The 17,597-nt window shown below is 38.5% G+C and overlaps 1 protein-coding gene and 1 long non-coding RNA gene across 2 annotated transcripts; both read right to left on the bottom strand.

The window, feature by feature from the left end:
• Positions 1-7: 7 nt before the first annotated feature.
• Positions 8-1,658, bottom strand: LOC115927189. The gene is made up of 3 exons (XR_004065490.1): positions 1,205-1,658; positions 454-753; positions 8-181 (listed from the first exon to the last, which is right to left on the bottom strand). It is a non-coding gene; the product is annotated as an uncharacterized LOC115927189 (long non-coding RNA).
• Positions 1,659-11,754: 10,096 nt separating this feature from the next.
• LOC105441691 lies at positions 11,755-12,846 on the bottom strand. Its single transcript, XM_011673061.2, has one exon. It carries the CDS (start codon positions 12,844-12,846, stop codon positions 11,755-11,757), a length of 1,092 nt encoding a protein of 363 aa, XP_011671363.2.
• Between the last annotated feature and the right edge of the window lie 4,751 nt (positions 12,847-17,597).

Here is a 17,597-nt window from a genome sequence, read left to right as displayed (position 1 = left end):
AATGCCCGACTCACATAGTCCTCTAAAGATAATGCTATTGATTTGGTTTAAATTGTCACGACTGCCCACAATTGATTTGACCAACATCAGGTATAAATGTAAAGTTTAGATTGTTACTCACCAAACATTCCATTTGGAATTTCAATTCCATACTTTTTATCTCGGATCATTCTGGATGTTACTATAGATAGGAACAAAAAAGAAAACTTGAATTTAGGATCACACCCTTACCACTCAGTATCAATAACTCTTTGAACTGCAGTATCAGTCCAAACCATTAAATAACAGTGTCTTGAACATTGATTTCAGAAGAACAGATCTAGGAGGTTAGAGTTAGATATATTCATCAAGACTGTTCTAGAATTTCAAAATAAAAATTGCTGATTCGGGCTTCATCTGTTGAACATACATGTTTAATTAAAGTTAATGTCCTAAAGAAAAGGTTTAACTTACTCTTCTTGCTTTTGCCATGAACTCCAACAATGTGCCTGTGCAGGTTAACAACCTTGGCATTGCAATGGGGGAAAAAACACCTAACCTTGTCTACATCATCACCATCGTTTCTGCCTCTACCCTGACCGTCTTGATGAAATAATGCAGTGGAAAGTGCGTTAGCCTTTTCATTGTCCATGCGATGGATATTCATCAGATGCCTCGGCAACTGCTGGGTCCTTATCCCACAACCTTCTTTGGGACAAACCCTTACACGTCTTGGGCCTCTAACTTTCTTTGGTGCCATCTTGACTGTATCAGCTTTATGAATGAACAAGACAGTATAAACTTTGAAAAGCAGTGTAATTCAAGATATGTTCTTTTTTCTAATCCTTGAGGTACATTTGAAAATATTTCATTGATAGGTGTTTCTGGTAATAAATCTCAACTGAACTTGTGGAGAGCTACAAAATATGTCAATGTCGGGGACAAAAATCACTTCTGATATATATCTAAGTTGCTACTTATAGCATTTGTTTCAATAAAGATTCTTATAGGCATGCCGAGTAAATATACAAATTCGTTTTTTGGGAGTCCAGATAAAATGTGGGCTGTTGGTGAAAGATTATAAAGAGGGAGGTCTATTAGGCAAGCTTAAAAACTTAAATGGCAGACACACACACATCCACATGTATCCACATGTTATATGCCACCAAACACACATAAAAACATAATTATAATTCGAAAAAATGAATAAAAGTAAAGTACTTACTTTACGAATCAGCAATTCCTTGTAAAATTTGACTAAAGCAGCTTGAGCAGACAAAGTATAGGTACTAGCTTGGTGATGGTCTGAACTCTTCTCCTCTCAGAAAGCCAAAACATCTAATCTTTATAAAGGAGGATACAAGTAATATCAGCGTAGGTTATGTCAAAGGGACAAAGACAAGTTCCCTCTCAAAGTCATTTAGCTAATTACACATGTATACCACCGGGGCTGTTCTGGGAAAGGGTCTTATCAAACAAAGGGGGCTTTGGTTATTGGGAGAAAGACAGGAAGTCTTTTGTTTTGGAGGTTTGGGGGCTCTTATCGAGTGTATACAATTTTGGGTTTATTTGAATAAGTTATTAAACAAATGTCTTGGAAGGAGGTCTGGTATATCGCAGGGTGGGTCTTATCTGTATTGGGGCATACTGAGTTATATTACATATTATTACTGAGGGGGGAATAGACTTGTACTACCTTTACACAACACAAGGGCCACTGTTGTATCATCCATCAACAGCTGCCATCATAAAAAAGAAATATTTAAAATATCTCAAATTGCACTAGGATGACATAGGGCATATAATAGCTGACCAGGGCAAAAATCAAGGCAAAAAATGAAACGGATAAAGTAATGTTACATACCATGTGAGTCAAAAAAAGTTTACACCTAGAAAATTGCTAATTATTTTAAAAATCATCAACAGTAAATTATCATACATCTTATCAAAGAGTGTTTTATCCCAAATCATTTGGTATCATTTTTGTGTGGTATGTATAATGATTTACTGTTCATAGATGATTTTTAATATAATTATCAAATTTGTAGGTTTAAACTTTTTTTGGACTCACACTCTATATAAAAAGAAAGAATAAACATGAAGTACATACCATAAAATATACAAATCAAAACATAAATATCAGTGTTATCCACGCTAACATTTGTGTACAGAGTTAAGATATAGAGGTGGGGGGATGGACGTCACAAAGTAATGTAGTTCATTAATAACAACTTAATGGAATAACTCATTACTAGGTGTCCGAGAAAGCAATATCCATCAATTTGGATCACTTGACAAACAGGTCTATACCGTGGTCACTTAGGTTATTGTTACAAAGAAATTAAAAGCCTTGTTCTAAACTGGATCCAGAACAACAATTCTAAATTGTCCTCTTATGTCTCTAAACAAGTGCCTTATACTCAATTAGTATATCTTTGAGTTCTCTGCCAATTCCGAGGAGATGTCCTCTTTACTTTCAACATTTGTATCTGTATCAGAAACGTGCACGTTGAATGCTATAGAACCAAATGATATTGTACTGGCACCATGAAAGCTCTTGTGCTAAAAACAGCTTCGCGGGATTCGAACCCACCCAAGTACAAAACAAAAAGATTTTACAGCATACATGTAGCTATTCAAGTTCAGTAATCATATCACTTTGTGTCATATGTATGAAACATTAGAGGAGATGATAGAAGGACAATAAAGAATAATGAGAGGAGAGATAGAAGAAAAACAATGAATAACATAAGAGAAGATGATCAATAGAAGGAAAATATCGAATAATAAGAGGAAAGAGAGAAGAAAAACAATGAATAACATAAGAGAAGATGATCAATAGAAGGAAAATATAGAATAATGAGAGGAGAGATAGAAGAAAAACAATGAATAACATAAGAGAAGATGATCAATAGAAGGAAAATATAGAATAATGAGAGGAGAGATAGAAGAAAAACAATGAATAACATAAGAGAAGATGATCAATAGAAGGAAAATATAGAATAATGAGAGGAGAGATAGAAGAAAAACAATGAATAACATAAGAGAAGATGATCAATAGAAGGAAACTACAGAATAATAAGAGGAAAGAAAGAAGAAAAACAATGAATAACATAAGAGAAGATGATCAATAGAAGGAAACTACAGAATAATAAGAGGAAAGAGAGAAGAAAAACAATGAATAACATAAGAGAAGATGATCAATAGAAGGAAACTACAGAATAATAAGAGGAAAGAGAGAAGGCAAACAATGAATAACATAAGAGAAAATGATCGAAAGTATTATAGTTTAAGATGGCCTCAGAAAGATTGTACAATAGAATAGTAGTGTACAAAACCGGTTTCTATGAGAGTATGTACATTGCATACAGCTTCTTGTAAGTATAGTGGCCTTGGAGGCCTGTTGCCATGACCACCTTTAATGGAATGTGGGGTTAATTGAATGGGTCAAATAGCTCACTGTGAGAATTGGCACTAACAGTATATTAGCATGTGTGGCTACAAAACCTCAGAAGTCGCAAATGAAGACTCGTTTTGAAATGCTCGTAGCTCCGTTATAAAATGAGATTTTCAAATGATTGTTTTTGTTTTGAAGAGATAAAAGTTAAAATCACGGAAATATCATCTTTATTTTTTCAGAAAAGTGGGAAAAAATTATAAAAATCAGTAGTTAGAACAATGACTTTTTTTTGGAAATTTTAAGTTTTTATTTTCGTCTTAAATTCCACAATTTTTTCCGAAGGCCCCAAAAGTAGCTAAAAATTATGAAAGGAAATTTATTAAGCTTTAAAAATATGGTAAAATAGTAACTTGAGGACTTTTAGATGGGTCAGCAGCCAGCTAAATACATACCGATGTCGATTAATTTTTGAAATCTTCGTATTTGCCCACAAAACGTCCTCTTATCCTTACAATAAGGATAGACTCCCCTTAAATTAGCATGGAAACGATCACTTCTTAATACTCTTTAATTATATTTACACATGTGCGATAATAAGTCGTCATTCCTTGTTCCTAAATATACATTGGTCCCATGTGTCCAGTTTCGTGTATGTATTACCTCTGCCCATTGTTCGACGTCAACCTACACGTCGCTCATATATAACCCTATAAGAAATGTATAAACAAATGAAGCAATTAATTATAATTGAAATATTAGCAAGTGTAATTGATGGAGCACATGTTGAGGTCGATGTAGTTGATGGACACCTTATACTAAGATTTTCTATAGAATTAACATATCGCAGTGGCTAGTATATTAAAGTCGTTAAAAAAACCCCATAAAATTAGAACAAAAAATGGTGTCAAACTAAATTGTGTATCTTATCAAGTGCACCAGAAGGCAGAACTTTAACAACGAGGGGCCGTTACTCAAAACCATCACTAAGTTTAGTTTGTAGACATCCTTGAGAAACGAATGTTAATTCTGTATCATACATTTCAATAGGACGTCCACGAAGTTGGAGTTAATGACGGTTTTGCGTAATCATCCAATTGAAACGGCTAAATACTTGGCAAGGGAGATCGCCCTTTCAAGTTTTTCTGCTGGAAACAAAACATATCGCAGGGCCTTTTTGTCGAAAAAACATAACTGTCAAAAATAAATGGGTCAATCTAAATTTTGTATCATACCAAATGCACCACACATTGAAAAGTATCATTTGTTTCAAGTTGAACACCTAATGAAGGGTGTTCAGCTTGAAACAAATGAGATTAGTCAAGCAATTTAATGTTAGCTACGTGGATGGACACCGTAAACAATGATATTCAAGTGTACTTAACATATCGCAGGGGCTTTTTGTCGATAAAAAACAAAACGTAAGAAAATAAATGGGGTCAATCTAAATTTTGTATCATACCAAATGCATCACTTTTTTTCACCAGATAACAGCCGAATGCTAGGCCAGGAGTTGTGGAGCAAATTGCCATAGGTTTTCCACTCAAAACAAATGAGATTTTTCAATCAATTTCATCTTTGCCAAGTGGATGGATACCATAAACAAAAACTTTCATTTGTACTCAACATATTGAAGTGGCTCTTTTTGGATAAAAAGTATGAAATAAGAAAATAAGTGGGGTCAATCTAAATTGCTTACCATGTCATTGCACGTCATTGTATACCAGAAAACAGCCGAATACCAGGCCAGTACTTCAGGCGGAAAAGTGCCTCGGTCAAATGAGATTTGTCAAGCAATTTAATGTTTGCTACGTGGATGGACACCGTAAACAATGATATTCAAGTGTACTTAACATATCGCAGGGGCTTTTTGTCGATAAAAAACAAAACGTAAGAAAATAAATGGGGTCAATCTAAATTTTGTATCATACCAAATGCATCACTTTTCTTCACCAGATAACAGCCGAATGCTAGGCCAGGAGTTGTGGAGCAAATTGCCATAGGTTTTCCACTCAAAACAAATGAGATTTTTCAATCAATTTCACCTTTGCCAAGTGGATGGATACCGTAAACAAAAACTTTCATTTGTACTCAACAAATTGAAGTGGCTCTTTTTGGATAAAAAGTATGAAATAAGAAAATAAGTGGGGTCAATCTAAATTGCTTACCATGTCATTGCACGTCATTGCATACCAGAAAACAGCCGAATACCAGGCCAGTACTTCAGGCGGAAAAGTGCCTCGGTCAAATGAGATTTTTCAAGCAATTTAATGTTTGCTACGTGGATGGACACCGTAAACAATGATATTCAAGTGTACTTAACATATCGCAGGGGCTTTTTGTCGATAAAAAACAAAACGTAAGAAAATAAATGGGGTCAATCTAAATTTTGTATCATACCAAATGCATCACTTTTCTTCACCAGATAACAGCCGAATGCTAGGCCAGGAGTTGTGGAGCAAATTGCCATAGGTTTTCCACTCAAAACAAATGAGATTTTTCAATCAATTTCATCTTTGCCAAGTGGATGGATACCATAAACAAAAACTTTCATTTGTACTCAACATATTGAAGTGGCTCTTTTTGGATAAAAAGTATGAAATAAGAAAATAAGTGGGGTCAATCTAAATTGCTTACCATGTCATTGCACGTCATTGTATACCAGAAAACAGCCGAATACCAGGCCAGTACTTCAGGCGGAAAAGTGCCTCGGTCAAATGCCCTGTCAGTGGTGGTCAGGAACAAAGCTACTTAACGGTGATGGCACAGATCGGCAACAGCACCCTGAATTTTTTTGAATCGGTTTTCGTAGTAAATCGACAAAAATGCTGATATTTTGTTATTCAAAATACAAAATCGAATATGCAAACACTTATAGATTGATGAATCTATAAGGAATTGATATCTTTCATTCATGAAGAACAAAACGATTGCAATTCTAAGATAAAAGGGATTAAAGTGAAAGAAAAAGGTCCTAAATCAGACAAGTTTCGGTAAATTTTACCAAAAAAAAACATTGGACACTAAAAACCGTCATATTTCACTAAAAACTAATTATTTTCAAACAAAACGTAAGTAAATGGTAAAATGGAAGTTAAATATAGTTTCTTACCTGTAAAAACCAATGGGCAGCCCATAACTTTGAAGGAAATCTACTTTTAAGAGGAGTAAAATGAAAAGAAGCCAACATGTAAGTTTTAGGGTAGCATGTAGCTTTACGGGCGCCGAGCTGTAGATAATAGGACGCCATCTGTGGCTTTTCAGACGCCATTGTAGAAACTCAGACGCCAATTGTAGGTTTTCAGATGCCACTGTAGATACTCAGACGCCAATTGTATATTTTTAGAAGCCATGTATTTTCTCGGGCGCCAAGAGGTAGTACAAAAATAACCCTAACCCTAACCCTAACCCTAACCCTAACCCTAACCCTAACCCTAACCCTAACCCTAACCCTAACCCTAACCCTAACCCTAACCCTAACCCTAACCCTAACCCTAACCCTAACCCTAACCCTAACCCTAACCCTAACCCTAACCCTAACCCTAACCCTAACCCTAACCCTAACCCTAACCCTAACCCTAACCCTAACCCTAACCCTAACCCTAACCCTAACCCTAACCCTAACCCTAACCCTAACCCTAACCCTAACCCTAACCCTAACCCACTAACCCTAACCCTAACCCTAACCCTAACCCTAACCCTAACCCTAACCCTAACCCTAACCCTAACCCTAACCCTAACCCTAACCCTAACCCTAACCCTAACCCTAACCCTAACCCTAACCCTAACCCTAACCCTAACCCTAACCCTAACCCTAACCCTAACCCTAACCCTAACCCTAACCCTAACCCTAACCCTAACCCTAACCCTAACCCTAACCCTAACCCTAACCCTAACCCTAACCCTAACCCTAACCCTAACCCTAACCCTAACCCTAACCCTAACCCTAACCCTAACCCTAACCCTAACCCTAACCCTAACCCTAACCCTAACCCTAACCCTAACCCTAACCCTAACCCTAACCCTAACCCTAACCCTAACCCTAACCCTAACCCTAACCCTAACCCTAACCCTAACCCTAACCCTAACCCTAACCCTAACCCTAACCCTAACCCTAACCCTAACCCTAACCCTAACCCTAACCCTAACCCTAACCCTAACCCTAACCCTAACCCTAACCCTAACCCTAACCCTAACCCTAACCCTAACCCTAACCCTAACCCTAACCCTAACCCTAACCCTAACCCTAACCCTAACCCTAACCCTAACCCTAACCCTAACCCTAACCCTAACCCTAACCCTAACCCTAACCCTAACCCTAACCCTAACCCTAACCCTAACCCTAACCCTAACCCTAACCCTAACCCTAACCCTAACCCTAACCCTAACCCTAACCCTAACCCTAACCCTAACCCTAACCCTAACCCTAACCCTAACCCTAACCCTAACCCTAACCCTAACCCTAACCCTAACCCTAACCCTAACCCTAACCCTAACCCTAACCCTAACCCTAACCCTAACCCTAACCCTAACCCTAACCCTAACCCTAACCCTAACCCTAACCCTAACCCTAACCCTAACCCTAACCCTAACCCTAACCCTAACCCTAACCCTAACCCTAACCCTAACCCTAACCCTAACCCTAACCCTAACCCTAACCCTAACCCTAACCCTAACCCTAACCCTAACCCTAACCCTAACCCTAACCCTAACCCTAACCCTAACCCTAACCCTAACCCTAACCCTAACCCTAACCCTAACCCTAACCCTAACCCTAACCCTAACCCTAACCCTAACCCTAACCCTAACCCTAACCCTAACCCTAACCCTAACCCTAACCCTAACCCTAACCCTAACCCTAACCCTAACCCTAACCCTAACCCTAACCCTAACCCTAACCCTAACCCTAACCCTAACCCTAACCCTAACCCTAACCCTAACCCTAACCCTAACCCTAACCCTAACCCTAACCCTAACCCTAACCCTAACCCTAACCCTAACCCTAACCCTAACCCTAACCCTAACCCTAACCCTAACCCTAACCCTAACCCTAACCCTAACCCTAACCCTAACCCTAACCCTAACCCTAACCCTAACCCTAACCCTAACCCTAACCCTAACCCTAACCCTAACCCTAACCCTAACCCTAACCCTAACCCTAACCCTAACCCTAACCCTAACCCTAACCCTAACCCTAACCCTAACCCTAACCCTAACCCTAACCCTAACCCTAACCCTAACCCTAACCCTAACCCTAACCCTAACCCTAACCCTAACCCTAACCCTAACCCTAACCCTAACCCTAACCCTAACCCTAACCCTAACCCTAACCCTAACCCTAACCCTAACCCTAACCCTAACCCTAACCCTAACCCTAACCCTAACCCTAACCCTAACCCTAACCCTAACCCTAACCCTAACCCTAACCCTAACCCTAACCCTAACCCTAACCCTAACCCTAACCCTAACCCTAACCCTAACCCTAACCCTAACCCTAACCCTAACCCTAACCCTAACCCTAACCCTAACCCTAACCCTAACCCTAACCCTAACCCTAACCCTAACCCTAACCCTAACCCTAACCCTAACCCTAACCCTAACCCTAACCCTAACCCTAACCCTAACCCTAACCCTAACCCTAACCCTAACCCTAACCCTAACCCTAACCCTAACCCTAACCCTAACCCTAACCCTAACCCTAACCCTAACCCTAACCCTAACCCTAACCCTAACCCTAACCCTAACCCTAACCCTAACCCTAACCCTAACCCTAACCCTAACCCTAACCCTAACCCTAACCCTAACCCTAACCCTAACCCTAACCCTAACCCTAACCCTAACCCCCCCTAACCCTAACCCTAACCCTAACCCTAACCCTAACCCCTAACCCTAACCCTAACCCTAACCCTAACCCTAACCCTAACCCTAACCCTAACCCCCCCCCCTAACCCCCCCCCCCTAACCCTAACCCTAACCCTAACCCTAACCCTAACCCTAACCCTAACCCTAACCCTAACCCTAACCCTAACCAAGGTGATGCTCCACAATCCGGCAGACAACATCGTCGGTGTTTTCTGAGTACGTGCCCACTTCACCTTAGATAATTGCCCTATTCAAATCTGAGAGGTACGTGCCTCTTTTACTGTGACATGTGCCTCTTTTCCCTTGTAAGACGTGTCCATACTAACCCATTTTAACTCGGATAAGCGCACCTCATATTTTCACATGTGCCCCTTAACATTTCTAATTAGTGCCCCGTTTCCTAATAAATAGATGATAAGAGTCCCTTCCCCTTCTCATAAATGTCCCTTTCCATCTCTGGTTAATGAACTTTTTCAGGTACGAAAATTCACTCCTTTTCACTACAGATAAGTGCCCCCTTCACCTCCGAAAATGCCCCTTTAAAATCTGATCGGGGCCCATTTTCAAGTGCGATAAGTGCCTCTTTTCACCTGTAATAATTTCCCTTTTAACAATAATACGTGCCCCTTTCCTTTCTTATAGGGGAGCTAACCCCTTTTCATAAATGCCCTTTTCACCTCTTATACATGCCCCCGTATCATAAGCTGATGGGGGCTCCTTTTTCACTTTTGCTGCTCTACGTCTGTGATTCTGATACTTGCCCAGTGTGTGAGATAAAGATTTACATTGACCTTTGTTATTGGTGAAGTGCAAGGATATGGGGATTAATATGCTCGTTACTCATTATGTGTTAGTCATGTAATGTTAGAACTAATTGGAACAAATATCATGAGGTTTGGGTGTCAATTTATCAAGTTAACGATAAATAGTGTGTCTTACATTTTATAATAGCATGCGCATTTCATAATCGGCTGCTATATTTTATTTTATTCAGGATTCGTATGTCCATCATCTCCTCCGTCACTCTGTTACTTGTATGCCTTAAAGGGATAGTTGAGTTCTGTTGCAGAGGGCGCTACACACAATATTTTATTGTGAGATAATGAACAACTTAGTGTCAAATTTGAAAGAGCATACAATTGAAATGACAAAAACACCTTTGTTTGATCAAAATCGGTTTGGAGACGGCTGAAATATCGATAAATATAATGATTTATAATACTTGTGTACCACCACAAATATTAGATAATTTGAAGGAAAAAAAAGAATAGCGCCTTTTACGTCGTATTTCAGCCAATGTCGATGTTGGGCACCCAGAAATGTCATAGATAAGAATAAGAGCAATAACCATGCACTTTCAAGGCATTGCCTTCTGAAGACAAAAAACTCAACTATCCCTTTAAGGCATGAAAAGCACAAGAATGATAACGACACAGACATGCTATAATACACCTTCCCCCTTATAATTGTTTATATCTTCCAGTATCCTTTTATAAAGGCTAAAATGATTAAACAGTTTTCTTCTTTTCCAAGTAGCTTTTGTATTAAAGGTAAGGATTCGTCACATGAAGTCTTCGATAATTACGATTCCTCTGTCTTTCCTATTTAGGGCATGATAACATAAAATGTTCGATAGTTTCGAAAATATGACAATTGTCATAAAGGCCCATAACATGCCTATTTGTAGAGTAATTGTTATAATTAATCAAATCAAATCAAATTAAATCATTTATTTTTTAATTCCAACATCAATTAAAAACAAAGTTTACAAAACAGTCAATGGGTAATAAGACATGATAAAAATATGATATTTCAATCAAACGATTAAGAAGATAAAAAACAAACCAGGTACAGCATTAAATGAGAAACAAGGTACAGACTATATATAGGTTTTCCCGCCCAATTTCATCAGAGTTGCACTCGAATTCATGAATAGACGTTCAAGTTCGAACGATTTTCGTCAACTCTCTGCTCTCATGGTTCATTTTCATTCTTTGAGTATTCAATTTCGTTTTATCTCATTCCTTTTAAATTTTATTTCATTCAGTATAGAGAGAAGTCCGTTCAATTTAGTTGTCATTCAATTTCGTGCCTGCTGGATAGACGTTCAGTTTCGTCCTCAATACCAATTTCAATTTCATTTATGGGCACATACTTTCGCAGTTTGAACGTTCGAATTAAATTAACATAAACAAGTTCTGTCTTTCTTTCACGTCATATTTACGTTTTTTTAAAACTGTTTTTAATCATATAATTTCATTTTCATTTTTTAAGTTTCATAATGTTTATTTTAATCATATTTTATATATTTATTTTCTTTCTAAGCTTCACTACCATTTTTTAACTTAATTTTCAAATACAAAATCGCTATAACTCATCATTTTTGTACATGTAAGTGTAGTATGTATATTTTTGTAATAGATTGTGCTTTATGTTACGTTTGGGGTTGGATACATTGGGACATTCTTTCTTTACATAATTATTCATAATAATTGATGTACAGTCTCTCATTCTCTTCACCCGTCAATGTGTTGACTCGCCAGGCACCTTGGCAAGTATGTCTGAGAGTGATTGTACCATTGTGTACACTTTCCGGGTGTAATGGCGTCAATGTTCTGGAGAGCAGCATCTCTGAGGATGTCACAACGCCATTGCTGTAGGTTGATTCCTGCGTCTTGAGCTGCCTGCCTGTCCCCAGCACGAAGCTGCCACACTGGCTGTGCCAAGGTCCTCTTCACGGCGGCCTTAAAGGCCGAGTGAGCCATTTCTGTCATGTTGAGGAATGGGGAATAGGGAGGGAGTCGCTTCGTCTGGATGATGGGATTGGCTCCGTCGGGCAGCTGGGCGCGGACATGAGGTCTGGCGTTGTCATAGATGAGGTAGATGGGTTCATCGGCCGGGAACATCTGGTTGCATTCCGCGACGGTTTCAGCAAGGAAGTCCTCGAACCTCTCCCTGGTAACGGTTTCGAATGCGATTCTGTGGTGGACAAGACCGATGGCAACGGACACTGCAAATGTCACGTTGCAATTGCGACCTCGCTGGCCGTGCACCACCCTCCTAGCCGGCACACCCCGTGGAGCCCTCCCACGAGTACGCCTGGTCCAGACGTTGTACCCTGTTTCATCGATAAATACACAGTTTCCCACAACGCCGTGTTCGAGGAACCATTCAGCATACTCCAGTCGCTGTTCTACTACCCTTGGGGCGTTCCTGGCATCTGGAACATCCTCTGCCATCTTCAGTGTCAACATCATTCCATCCAGTGCCCTGGCTACTGATGATGTTGAGACTGCGGGCTTGTCAGGGAGGTTGTGCGCAAGACTCTCCTTCATTTGTCGTAGCGTTAGGAGTGGGTTTGCATCTATGATGTTCTCCAAATGGTTGCGCATGTCCACATCCATTTTCACATTTCGGGCCCCACCCCTTGGTAGCTTTTGGACCCTCCCCGTGTCCACATACGTCGCCACAATCGACCTAGCCGTAGATCTGTTTATTCCCAGAGTGTCGGCCAGCTCTAGGTAATCTTGCTGGTTGTCAAATGCTTCAGCCAACCTAGCTCTGTCCGTATTCGAGATATCCATGTACTCTCCTCGCGCCGCCGCCATAGTCATGTATAAATTAATGTAATGATGAGTTGTACTAGCTTTTGCTTCGATGACGGTTTGTCAGAGGAATGAGATATTTCAATATAAGGCAAAGGTCCCATTTCAAGGTACATACAGTTTGCATAATTTATTCAAACAAATGCAGATTGCAAAGAACATAAACAGTATTAAACAAAATAAAATGAATTCCCAAATGCTATAAATGCTTGCCTATTCGTGAATTTGAACACCTTAACGTTCATCAGGGCGGTGCAGGTGCGAATTTGAATGCATAAACGTGCATTTTGAATTTGAACGCACTTTTTACTCGTTTATGTGAAAAAACCATGAAATCGCATGCTAATACAATTAAATTGAATGAACAAGTTAGGCTTTTGAATGTTGATCTCGGTGATCATTCAAATTCGCTCGAAATTGAATGATCGCATTGTTAAATCGGATGCAACTCTGATGAAATTGGGCGGGAAAACCTATATCAAAAAAACATGAGTGGATAAGTGAAAAATGGTGAACACAATGAAAGCCAGGTTTTCGGCTTGTTAGGGTGTGTTTACCTATTTTGTGTATTTGTTTGTTTTTACATTTTTATTATAAAAAATAGACATTTGTCAAACATTACATAAAACATAGAACATGAGATCATAAACATGAACAACATTATTAAAACCAAACATATTAAAGAGCATCAAACAGTATGGTAAGTCTACCCTCACCAAGACGGAATTGGTGTGAAATTCTTTCATCCTTACGACAAAAACCTTTTATCATACACGTATATTTTACATCTCGTCTGCCTTTCTCAGCAGTTTCCCATAATTTCTGCCACGCAGTTTTGTAAAGATAATCTAAATCACTCGAAAAATTCATGTCTGTTTTTATTGACAAAAATGTCTATATTGTTTTTTTAAGCCGCTTGTTTAGCTATTAAAGTATCTGCCTCCTCATTGACTGCTAGGCCACAATGCGACAGAAACCCATACGAAATTTACTTCTATTCCAAATAGATTAATTGCCATTAGTTTTCCGTATATCTCGACTATCATACTGCTTTCATGGAAATGTCGGATGGCTTCTCATGATATTAACTTTACACATTTTGTACTAATGTCTTATTTTTAGTTTCGGGATGTAAAAAGCCAAACCTGTACTTCCATCGGTACGATAGTGGATTGGAGGCGTCCTTTCCTTTCTTTAAAATTGAAATGTGTATAGCTTCTGCCCATTGACACGGCAGTAAGCCCAAATCCCATATTTCATTGAATAACTCTAAGACAATGTTAACTAACTTATCTGGAATAATCCATTTTGGCTTGTATGTCATCCTTACTTGGCGCAATGGCCTGTATTACATTATCTCTAGTCGGCTATAAGTACTCGTGAAAAGAGTTTGGGACTGAAGGAATTTTTGTGCTTATTTTAAGTGGATACCCAATAAAATAATTATTAAAGTAGTCCTAGGGGGGCGCCTCAGGAGTGCGGCCGCCCCTATCATTTTCCACAAAAAAAGGAAGAGGAAAAGGAGAAGGAAAAGAAAAGGAAAAGAAGGAGAAGAAAAGAAAAGAAAGAGAAAGAGAAGGAGGAAGAGAAGTATGAGAGGGAAAAGAAAAAAATATTGAAAAAAATAAAGGAAGAGAGAGAAAAAAACAAATATAACAGATATATTGATATAGATATAAACAAAGTGATTGACGCATTTGCCCCAAAACATCCTAAATTTGGGTTCCTTTTGACAAAGGAAAATTAAAAATAATACGTGTTCGTATTGCTGTAATTAGCAATTCAGGTACTACGCCAGCCCACATTTGATATGAGCTTGTTCTTGTTAATTGAACTTAAAGGTAAAGACCAGTTTTGGAAACGCCTCCATTTAAAAAAAAATGAAATGGAAGCTCTTATTACCAATCATGTGAAAGAACATATGAAAGAACAAATTTGGCCGGAAAACCGCCTACTAATTTATATATTTGGTAAATTATTATATCTATCTGATCTAAAGGGTAGTCCCATATACATCTTTCTGTGTACAGTGTTTGTAACTTTACCAAGACTGGGCCAAATTTTGTATCATGTTGATGATTCCAGAACCTTGCATTTCATACCAATACTTATATGCTAGATGATCAACCTTTTCTGATCGATTCCACAACGTTTCTTTCATTCCAGAACCTTGCATTTCATACCAATACTTATATGCTAGATGATCAACCTTTTCTGATCGATTCCACAACGTTTCTTTCACATTGCAATCTCATGACGAATACTGGTCTATACGTTAAGTGTTTTTCTTTTTATTTTGGAAAAATGTATGCCCAAAATCGAGCCATTATGCAGTATGCAATTACAACAACAAAAAATCTTCACTTCTGAGGGGGGCACATCCCCCGCGACGTGCAAGCACTGCGATGGTGCTGGCGAATCGCCCCCATGCGCGTTGCCAGGGGGTTGGGGCTTGGCGGAGGGGGTGGTCCCCCCACAAAAAACGTATCCCCCCCACACAACAAAAAAGAGAGAGAAAGAGAGAGAGAGAGAGAGAGAGAGAGGGAGAGAAGAGAAAAAAGGAAGAGGACGTAAAAATAAAAAGGAGCATACATGGAAATTTTTTTTTGAAAATTCAGACGAGGATTATGAGTCGAGAACGCGCTAAAAAAAGGGCACTTTCTGAAGAAAAAAAAGAGCACCTTCGAAGGGAAATCTCAAAGGGAAAGTATACAATTTTTTAGACATTGCTATATACCCCTATTTTGTAATTACATTATCGGGGAGGATTTCAATATTTGTTTCTATTTATACATCATATCTCTGCGAGACAAAATCAATCACAAAGTCATACGCCAAAAAACAAAGGTTAAAGACATCATGGAGAAAGTCAGAGAATCAAAGTGGAGATGGGCTGGGGTGTAGCAAGGCTTCGGGACAATAGATGGACAAATCGTTTAACAGAATGGCAACCAAGGATGGGAAAGAGAAGAAGAGGAAGACAGAAGAGAAGATGGAGAGATGACCTTACATCATACACGGGAACGGCCACTTGGACTAGGACAGCTAGAGACAGAATAGAATGGAAATGTTATGAGGAGGGCTTTGTCCAACGTCTGAATGAACTATAGCCTGATCGATACATCATATAATATTTTGCTTAAATATCATCTTTGCAGTTGAGTGTGATGGTCTAAAAAGAACGAGCGAGAATTTTTTAAAAAATTTGTGAGGTCGCAGTGCGAAAAAATTAATCTTAAAAAAGAGGAATGACCCAATCCTGATGGGGTTATATAAGCACATTCTCATAACGGAAGACTGAAAAGATGTTTGATAAGTTACATAATTAGAACATCTATAACTACGCAGGGGCGGATCTAGCTTTTTGCCAAGGGGGGGGGGGGGGTTGAACAATAATAGTCCGGCAGCCAAATCCAGATTATTGGCCTAACCTTGTTTTAGGGTCTATAGTTTTTTTTTCAATGGATTTTGATTGCCTAGACCTTCTATTTCAAGAATCCGATTGCTGACACTCTGTCAGCCTTGAGCAATTTAAGATATATGACGTCATACAAAATGGCCGCCAAAGTACATGATTTCCTTTAAAAATGAATAATAAATATATAATAAGGATTTTTTAAACAATTTTTGGCAGCCAAATGTCTGTATCTCTCTAGGAATATTACTAAAAAAATGTTTCGTGATATTGCATGGCCATAGATGACCAGCTTATTTGCATATTTTGAAATAGCGCCCTCTATAAACATTAATTTGAATAAAATATGTGTGCCAGCCAAATGCCAATTTCTTAAATCTATGTCACGTTGAAATCATATTAAAATGCTTTTTGGGGGCAACAATTGCAGTTGTGCTGCATTAATCTTTCATCGTGTTTGGTACAAATTTAGATAGGGTAGGTGTGGGGAATGGAAGAACCTTAAGCACATTTGCATAATTTACATAAACATGAACAATGTTACACATACAGACATTTTTGTATTCTCTTTAGTATTTTTCTCTTTATTGGGTAACGAAATTGTGGTCATGGTGTAACTGATTAATAAGATAACAATGATTAATGACGCCATCACCAAAGGTCTCTCATTACCTACATGTGTAGGTAATAAGGGACAGTTACAAATCAAGACATTTTAAATACAATTTGAATGAAAATGGGATTGTTATAGTTAGTTCAAACACTTTTTGAAAGAGATACATGTAGCCAATGAACTTACTGTAATTTTGAAACGATTTTAAAACAATGTGGCCCAAAATATTTCTGTAGTTTCTTGTTTACAGTAATAAAGGTGCTCTCAATTATGTTAAAATACTTTCAGAATAATGTTCTGGCAATATGACTTTTACATTGATCAAACTCACAGCATAGAAACAACTTCTTAAAATTAAATGCATTCAAAATAGAATGGTGACACGTACAACCAAATATGTTTCATGATAGTGCCTTTCAACATGAAATGGACAACTGGGGAGAAGTAGGCTCCCATCTTGGACCTGGTGTCCCCCATTACCTACACACATTTATGATCAGACACCATTCATAATGTGAATTGCAACACCCATTCACAACACACAATGGCCATAAGCTTTCTGTGATGGTTGGCACATTTCATAAACTTCCTTTTAAAACTAATTTTTAAGAGCCACCCCTAAATATTTGCATACACCACAACATTCAGTGAAATTTGTGTTTTTATATCAGAGCAAAATTTTACGATCAAAATTGCTTATCTTGGTCAATTTTGCCAATTTTCTCG

The sequence above is a fragment of the Strongylocentrotus purpuratus genome, unplaced genomic scaffold (genome assembly GCF_000002235.5).
Source record: "Strongylocentrotus purpuratus isolate Spur 01 unplaced genomic scaffold, Spur_5.0 spur5_scaffold_20, whole genome shotgun sequence".
Taxonomy (NCBI): domain Eukaryota; kingdom Metazoa; phylum Echinodermata; class Echinoidea; order Camarodonta; family Strongylocentrotidae; genus Strongylocentrotus; species Strongylocentrotus purpuratus.
Note: the sequence above shows the minus strand (reverse complement) of the source record. Positions and strands in the feature narration are given on the sequence as shown.